Below are 9,463 nucleotides of genomic sequence, written 5' to 3'. Positions count from 1 at the left end.
TGCCACCATGGCGGCAGAGGTGGTAGAAGGGGGGGGGCGTCAGCCTGTCAGTGCTCAGACCATACGCACACTGCATCAAAAAATTGGTCTGCATGGCTGTCGTCCCAGAAAGAAGCCTCTTCTAAAGATGGTGCTCAAGAAAGCCCGCAAACAGTTTGCTGAAGACAAGCAGACTAAGGACATGAATTACTGGAACCATGTCCTGTGGTCTGATGAGACCAAGATAAAGTTATTTTGTTCAGATGGTGTCAAGCGTGTGTGGCGGCAACCAGGTGAGGAGTACAAAGACAAGTGTGTCTTGCCTTCAGTCAAGCATGGTGGTGGGAGTGTCATGGTCTGGGGCTGCATGAGTGCTGCCGGCACTGGGGAGCTGCAGTTCATTGAGGGAACCATGAATGCCAACATGTACTGTGACATACTGAAGCAGAGCATGATCCCCTCCCTTCGGAGACTGGGTCGCAGGGCAGTATTCCAACATGATGACGACCACTGCCTTGCTAAAGAAGCTGAGGGTAAAGGTGATGGATTGGCCAAGCATGTCTTCAGACCGAAACCCTATTGAGCATCTGTGGGGCATCCTCAAACGGAAGGTGGAGGAGCGCAAGGTCTCTAACATTCACCAGCTCCGTTATGTCATCATGGAGGAGTGGAAGAGGACTCCAGTGGCAACCTGTGAAGCTCTGGTGAACTCCATACCCACGAGGGTTAAGGCAGTGCTGGAAAATAATGGTGGCCACACAAAATATTGACACTTTGGGCCCAATTTGAACATTTTCACTTAGGGGTGTACTCACTTTTGTGACCCTTTCTATTCATCAAAGAATCCTGAAAAAAATATTTGAAATATGGTTTCCACAAAAATATAAAGCAGCACAGCTGTTCAACATTGATAATAATAAGAAATGTTTCTTGAGCAGCAAATCAGCATATTAGAATAATTTCTGAAGGATCATGTGACACTGAAGACTGAAAATCCAGCTTTGCATCACAGGAACAAATTACATTTGAAATTATATTCTTATAGAAAAGTAATAATATTTCACACCATTACTGTTTTTACTGTATTTTTTATCTAATAAATGCAGCCATGGTGAGCATAAGAGACGTCTTTCAAAAACATTGTATGACTCCTAACTTTTGAACAGCAGTGTGACACAGCAGAAATACTTTGACGTGTTAGACATCCTCTGCTTGACTCTTAACCCCGTTCATCTCCTCTGTCAGCTCTACTCCTGCTGCGCCTCCTGATTCTGATCTCATCCTGGAGGTGCAGCTGTTGTCGGCAGATGACGCCACAGACCTGGAGCTCATGCCGCCCTCTGAGCAAATCAGTTTGGCCAACAGAAAGCGAGAGCGAGGAAACGTCCACTTCCAGCGTGCCGACTACGCCTTTGCCGTCAACTCGTACGGAATCGCGCTACAGATAACCGAAGCAACTTCCAGAGGTGATACTGCTTCATTCATGATTCATTGAGTTAATTTCCTAATAAGTCATTTTATGGTTTTGTCTGCAATCATATGTGACCCTGGAGCACTAAACCAGTCATAAGTAGCATGGGTATATTTGTAGGAATAGCCAAAAATACATTGTATGGGTCAAAATTATAGATTTTTCTTTTATGCCAAAAATCATTAGGATATTAAGTAAAGATCATGTTCCATGAAGATATTTTGTAAGTTTCTTACTGTAAATATATCAAAACTTAATTTTTGATTAGTAATATGTATTGCTAAGAACTTAAAGATTTTTTTGCACCCTCAGATTCCAGATTTTGAAATAGTTGTATCTCGGCCAAATATTGTCCTATCCTAACAAACCATACATCAGCTTATTTATTCAGCTTTCAGAGGATGTATAAATCTCAATTTCGAAAAAATTGACCCTTATGACTGGTTTTGTGGTCCAAGGTCACATATTACTCTTTTATCTTAGTGGACATCAGTCAACAAGAAGAGGAAGAACTTTTGGACATGAAGGTGAAATGTCTCAACAACATGGCCGCTGCTCAACTCAAGCTAGACCACTATGAAGCCGCACTGCGCTCCTGCGTCTCCGTCCTGGTGCACCAGCCGGACAATGTCAAAGCCCTGTTCCGCAAAGGCAAGGTTGGTTTCCTGGGTTCAGATGCGTATCGTTTTCACTCGCTCTCATTAAATAGTAATGCACTCCTGGTTTGGGACACAGCGAAAGCGGGTTGTTTGGTCGTTTGGTTCCGCCGACCAGCTAGAGGTGTGTTGAGATGAAAAGGTGCTGACCTGTGCCGTGTGTTTGTGTCCACAGGTACTGGCTCTGCAGGGCGAGTATGCTGAAGCCATTAAAACACTGAAAAGGGCCTTGAAGTTGGAGCCAAGTAATAAGGTAACACAAGTGACAATTGAACAGAACAAATTGTATTAACTCTATCACTGATGAGCAATGTTTTGTTTTGTTTTATATTTAAAAAATGTATATTTGTTATATCTTCTTAATTTGATCTTTGTTTTCTCTTTATTTTATTTTGAATTAAATATATTATAATACATTGTGTTTTATTAAAAAATGGCATCTGTTGATAACTTTATTTTGCCTTATTTTAATTAAAAAAAATTTTGTATTGTTTTATTGCAAATTGGAATCTGTTGAGAACTACAATTCTATTTTATTTATTCTATATCAATTTTATTTTATATATTAATTTATATATATTTTATTTTATCTTATTTTAATAATCTTTTATTGAAAATTGGTATCTTTATATTTTCATTTATTTTTTATCTTGTTTTGTCTTATTTTAATTTGAACTCAATTGTATTTTATATCTTTTATTTTCAAATTATTTTGTTGTATCTGTTTTATCTTTTTTTTATATATTGTTTTTTATTTTCTTAATTTATTTAATTTTTATCTTATCTTAATTTACTGTTTTTGTTTTACTGAAACGTAAATCTTTATTTTTATTTGGTCTTATTTTTATTTTATATCTTACTGTAATTTATGTCTTACTGTATCTTATTTTATTCTATCTTGATTTAATTTGTATATATTACTTTATCTCATTTAAGTTTTATATCTTATTTAATATTTATTTTATTCATATTTTTTGAAAGTTGGTTTGTTTTTTATATCTTATTTTATTTTAATATCTTTATTTTACAACCTTATATCTTTATTTTATTTTACATTTCATTTTACATCTTAATTTTATTTTCATATTTGTCTTTTTTTTTTATTGTTATCTTTATTTTATATCTCATTTCATCTTAATTTTATTTTTACATCTTATTTTATTTTACATGTTTTATCTTATATAAATTTTCTTGTATATCTTTTATTGAAAAATTGTATCTATTGAGAGCCATTATTTTATTTTCATTTGTCTTATTTTATTTTAGTTTGTTTTATTTTTGTGTTATTTTTTTATTGCATTTGGATAAATTGTTTTATTGAAATTTCTAAGTATCTATTAAGAACTACTTGTATAACTGGTCCCAGGTATCATATGCATTCCCCATTATAACCAGCAGATGGAGCAGCAGACCCCCAAATTCAGTCAGACTGCAGACAGAACAGAGTGTTCAAAAACTCTTAGGATCACATTTCTTTCCGTGTCTATAAATAGCCTGGTCCCTCACACACTTGCCATATCTAAAGCAGCATTGGGCTGCTCTGCTTACACAGGGAACGGATGAGGTTCCCCGTGTCCCTCCATCTGACTGCTGTATGACCAGCCTGCCACTGCCAAGCCACCTACGTCTGCACATTTACGCCTCGCTCTTCTCATGTGTCTGGCCTTTAGAGACGCTCCAGTGCAGAATTCCTTCATCCAGTCTCATTCCATCTCACCACTTTGCCTTTACCCTACTTGTTTTAGTCGTTAGCCAGTAATTAAACATCAGCGGTAATTAAACTAAATGGCAGGTTGTCATGGTGTAGTTTGACTCGGGCGGCTCCTGAAAGTCTACATTCAAAATGCCATTCCTTACTTATTATTAATAATGACACTCTATTCATATAATCTAATTAGCCTTAATTTGTTAAGCGTCATGTTTTGAACTGTAATTTTGATGTTTGTAGGTTACGCTTTGATTTAGCAGTGTTTCTTCATCGTAACAATTCGTTTTAAGTAACCATATAAGGTGTGGATCAGGTATTTAAATGATTCAGTTTGCAAATGAATCTTCTGTAAAACAAATCGACCAGTACATTGAAACACACTGCCTTGAGTGAACTGATTTGCTCAAACAAATCTGATGGGCTGAGATTCGTTTGAACAATTCACACTCGACTGTTGAACAAAGTAGTTTGTAACTGAAACATTTTGAAGATCAATTGAAATGTTTAGCGACGTCTTCAAATTAATCAATGAACTGTTTTTTTAAATCAGTACATTGAAGCATGCTGAGTGAACTCATTTGCTCAAATAAATCAGAATGATTCAGATTCACTTGAACTATTCACACTCAATTGTTAAACAAATCCATTTAGAAAGGAGTCATTCTTTGAAATCACGTGAATTATGTAGTTATGACGCAAAATAAATAAGTGACCTACTTTTTAAACCAGCCTGTTGAAGCAAACTGAATGAATGAACCAATTTGCTCAAGTAAACCTGAATGTTTAGATTCACTTGAATGATTCACATTCAACCGTTCAGTTCATAAATTCAATCATAAAATCATTAATCAATGAACCATTTCTTGAATCACTCCATTGAAACTAATTCAGTAAACTGATTTGCTAAAATATGAACAATTCAGATTCACTTAAATGATTCACACTCAACTGTTGAACAAATCAATTCATAAAGGAGTCCTTTTGTAAAATCACATGAATTATGTACTGACGCAAATTAATAAGGGAACTGATTTTGTTGGCCAGCCTATTGAAGTAAATCTGAATGATTCAATTGTTGAACAGATCAGTTCATAAAATAATCATTAATCAATGAACTATTTCTTGAATCAGTCCATTGAAACAAATTGAGTGAACTGATTTGTTAAAATATAAACTATTAGGATTCACTTGAACAATTCACATTGAACTCTTGATCTCAATCTATTCATAAATGAGTCATTTTGTAAAATCTCATGAAATATGTAGTTATGACACAAAATGAATAAGTAAACTGCTTTTTTTTTTTTTAAACCAGCCAATTGATCAAACTGAATGAATGAACCAATTCACTCTAGTAAACTTGAATGACTCCGATTCGCACTCAACTGTTGAACAGATCAGTTTGGAAACAAATCCTTCTACAAGGTTGCTTGAAATATGTGTGATGACTCCAAATGAATAGATGAACTGTCTTTTGATTTGAACAATTTAGATTAGTTTGAAAAATAAACACTCAGCTGTTGAATCGTGAATAATTCTACAAGAAGATCACTTGAAATTTGTAGTGTTGATTCAAAATTAAATGATAAACTGCTTATTTGTATTTAATTCTGATGGAAACAAACCATCTGAGAAAACTGATTCCCTAAATGAATTGAACTCCTCTGCATTGGCAGAAACAAGTGTGAACTAAATCGAACTAAATTTCTTTTTGCGTTCTCATATATCATCTTCACAGGCTAAAACTAGAGCAGATCTAGTCTATCTTCACTCAGGTATAGAGAGAATAAAACTCCAGGGTCTTGATTTTGAGGTCATATAAGAGAAAAATGATCATGTGTGTGTGTGTGATCCATATAAAGACACGTTTCATTTGTACAAGATGCTTTCACTTCTGCTTTTGTGTTCTGTGTTGCAGCTGAAATTGGAAAACAAGTGAATGCGTTTTTAATCTTAAATTGGTTTACATCTTGACTTTTGTTAGGCTTTCACTCAATCACTGTCAGCACTGTCATGTTTAATCATTTTCGTGCCGCCCAAATGTGTTGGTGTTCTGCAGTGAGCAACCGTTTCATCAGCCTGACACACACACACACTTTTCACACTCTCTGCCCTTTCCTCGGACAGACCATCCATGCTGAGCTGTCGAAGCTTGTGAAGAAACACTCAGAGCAGAAAGGAGCCGAACAGGCCATGTATAAAAAGATGCTGGGTAACCCGACGAATGCCAGTGTGCAGAAACATCGTGCCAAGTCCTCATGGGTGAGCGCTTAAAACGGCCCCATTTCAACTATTTAACACCACTGCTTATTTATGAGGTTGCATGTCTGTTTACTCTCAACAGGAAGTGGGTTTTACAGATGACAAAGTGCACATTCATGCCTTAGCCTGTTAAAGGGATAGTTGACTCAAAAATAAAAAATGATTAACGAATAAAAAATGTTTAATCACCTTCATATTGTTCCAAACTCCTACGTGGCAATTTTTTTAAAATCTTCTCGTGTGAATGAGTCATTGAGTTTGAACTGAACTTGAGAACTGGATCAGTCAGATTTTTGCATTAGCTTGCAAAAAATAGCTTGCATTTCTCACAAAACTTTTGCATTCTTTCGCAAATTTTTTTACATTGCACCGAGAAACTTAGCGTTTTCTTGCGAAAGATTTACTTTCTCTAGTAAAAGTATTGCGTTTCCCTGAAAAACTTCTTTGTCCTCTTACAAAAGTATTGCATTCCCCTTTGAATTTCCTTGAGAAGTTCTGCGTTTAATCACCTTCATATTGTTCCAAACTCCTACGTGGCAATTTTTTTTAAATCTTCTCGTGTGAATGAGTCATTGAGTTTGAACTGAACTTGAGAACTGGATCAGTCAGATTTTTGCATTAGCTTGCAAAAAATAGCTTGCATTTCTCACAAAACTTCTGCATTCTTTCGCAAATTTTTTTACATTGCACCGAGAAACTTAGCGTTTTCTTGCGAAAGATTTACTTTCTCTAGTAAAAGTATTGCGTTTCCCTGAAAAACTTCTTTGTCCTCTTACAAAAGTATTGCATTCCCCTTTGAATTTCCTTGAGAAGTTCTGCGTTCATTCGCAAAATCTGTTGAGTTCTCTCGCAAAAATATTGCATTCCCAGAGAAACTTCACATTTTTTCACAAAAATATTGCATTTGCCAGAAGAAACCTTGCTTTCGCTCACAAAAGCTTTGAAATCGTTTTTCCGTAGACCACACAAATATTATTTCAATCAGCAGTTAAGCTAGGGAAGAAAACACAAAGCTTTGAAATTATTCATGAGGCATGAAAAATTTATATATATATATATATATATATAAATAATACAATTGCCTTCCATCTCATTTCTTCCCATCACCATCATTTCTAGCAATGTCCGATTCATGAAAGAATTGTTCTTTTAAGTCTGATCTACTCAAACAGTCTACAGCAGGGGTGTCAAACTCAGTTCCTGGAGGGCCACAGCCCTGCACAGTTTAGATGCAACCCTAATTAAACACACCTGATCCAGCTAATCAAGTCATTAAGGCTTGTTTGAAAACTACAAGGTATGTGTGCTGGAGCAGGGTTGGAACTAAACTATGCAGGGCTGCGGCCCTCCAGGAACTGAGTTTGACACCTCTGGTCTACAGGGAATTGTTCATTAATTGGACTGAATCAGTCTGAGTGAACAATTCTGACTTGGATCCACTGATTCAAAGTACTGTAAGAGCTAAATAGCAGCTTTTTTTAAAGAACGTGAAATAATTGAAATGTAAATTGTCCTCTCATCTAATTTTTCCCCACATCACTATGTACCCCAAGGGACTTCATACAAATAATTTTTTGAGCCATTTCTTATAGATTCTGGTTGGCTGTCAATGTTTGTATCATTCATCAGCTGGAAAAAATTGTTCTGGAAGTGATTCCAACGATATCGTTTCTCTGTGCCTTTATAGTTGTAGTGTGGACTCTGCTATTCTTTTAAAGGGGTGGTTCAGTGTTTTTTTTCTAGGCTTGATTAAGTTTATGGGGTGCAGTCTAACATGTGTTAATGCTTAGTTTTTTAAAAAACGCATTAATTTACACCTCTAGTTTTCTCTTCCTCTTCTCTGAAGCAGCGCAGGCCTCACCTCCTTTGCTGCCTTTTCATGAGGGCGGGGTTTATCTGGGTTTGTGATATCACGAACCCGGGAAGTAACTCGTTGTAGTCCCTACCAGCCGTTTTTGTGGGCATTACCACACACACACACACACACACACTTCCTGTCAGATGTGATCTGTATAAATCATATCAAAGACAAAAATGATTAAAGAAAAATTTAAAAATTAAATGTAAATTTTGATTTGTTCATTCCACAAAACTATTTCTGAAAAATACCATAGAAAGCCACATATGGGTTTAAAACAACATGAGGGTGAATAAATAATGATAATTTTCTTTATGGGTGAAGTATTTATTTTAAACAAGTATTTTTCTTTTTACAGAGTCTCAGCTGGAAGTGGCTTTTTGGGGCTACAGCCGTTGCGATTGGTGGTGTAGCTTTATCAGTCGTCATCGCAGCTAGAAATTAACCAGAATTCACTGTGACGGGATGGATGACATGGTGCTGAAGACCTTGAGCACACCAGGCCCCCAAACACCTTACTGACCGTCATAAAAAAAAATTGTAATTGAAAGTAGAATGGTTGTAGTTCTGTTGCCGTCCATCGCACAGTAGAGGTTTTAAATGGCGTTCACTTTTTACTTTCAATGCATGAAAGATGAGCTGGGGAGAAATAGATGTGAGAAATATTATATAATTCCTATTTATGTACAGAAAAGTTCCTAGTTAAAATTAAGAAATGTATCGCTGTACAGAATGATGCTCTTCAGGTTGCTGGACACAGTCGTGCTGCAGAACTCTTCAATTACGCGTGTGAAGTTCCATGATCTTCTTTTGGTGAACTGAAACTTGCTTGTGAACAGTCTTGAACATTCAAGAATATGATTGTATGCTTTTTCTTTTGCAGTATCTACAGGCATCTGATGCTAAAGAAAGACAACACTATTTCAAAAGTCCTTAAACTGATGTGGTACGTTACTGGTTTTCGCGCGTTTTTCTCCTTTATAGGCTCCAACAATATCACTGGAATCAGCAGCTGTCCCTCAATGATGTTCCCAGAGTTTCTCATTTTCATGGCCAAACACTGCAAGGAAGGTCATACAGACCTTTTCAGTTCCTACAAGAATTATTTTCATTTATTTAGTATTACTTATTTAGGATGTGAGGTTTTTTTAAATCCTTAAGTTGATCGTCTCAGTTCCCCATTCCGATTTTCTTTTTGGTAACATCTGACATTCCCTTTAAAGTTATTTTGTATATCCTATAATAAACTTTTGCACTTTCTGTTCATGTGGTTGAAAATAAAGTGATTTCTTGAAAATGTTTAGATGTCAGAGCTACTGTATGAATTCTAGATGAGCATTTCCTGAAGGAACTATATGTGGTTGCAAGGTAATAAAAGTGAATAGTGTTAATAGAGCAACAATACAATGCGTTAATGCACTTGCCAGCTCGTTTATGACCTACGGGTTCGATGTGAACGTTCTAAATGAACATTCTATGTAAAGTGTGCGTTGTAATGAAATAGGCTTCGAGAATGTGTTTTAAGTGTA

At 36.0% G+C, this 9,463-nt stretch overlaps 1 protein-coding gene across 2 annotated transcripts in view; it reads left to right on the top strand.

Annotated features, from left to right (window-relative positions):
- fkbp8 (FKBP prolyl isomerase 8) overlaps positions 1 to 9,233 on the top strand; it is a 15,974-nt gene extending 6,741 nt beyond the window's left edge. For both annotated transcript variants that reach the window (XM_016282978.1, XM_016282977.1), the window contains exons 5-9: positions 1,225 to 1,445; positions 1,934 to 2,106; positions 2,282 to 2,359; positions 5,942 to 6,076; positions 8,293 to 9,233. In XM_016282978.1, the coding sequence (XP_016138464.1) occupies positions 1,225 to 1,445; positions 1,934 to 2,106; positions 2,282 to 2,359; positions 5,942 to 6,076; positions 8,293 to 8,379 (694 nt within the window). In that variant the 3' untranslated portion in view covers positions 8,380 to 9,233. The remainder of the gene's footprint in view (positions 1 to 1,224; positions 1,446 to 1,933; positions 2,107 to 2,281; positions 2,360 to 5,941; positions 6,077 to 8,292) is intronic.
- The last annotated feature ends 230 nt before the right edge of the window (positions 9,234 to 9,463 follow it).

The sequence above is a fragment of the Sinocyclocheilus grahami genome, unplaced genomic scaffold, assembly GCF_001515645.1.
Source record: "Sinocyclocheilus grahami isolate Dianchi unplaced genomic scaffold, SAMN03320097.WGS_v1.1 scaffold169.1, whole genome shotgun sequence".
Classification (NCBI taxonomy): domain Eukaryota; kingdom Metazoa; phylum Chordata; class Actinopteri; order Cypriniformes; family Cyprinidae; genus Sinocyclocheilus; species Sinocyclocheilus grahami.
The sequence above is the reverse complement of the archived record's forward strand: the minus strand, read 5'-3'. Positions and strand labels throughout refer to the sequence as shown.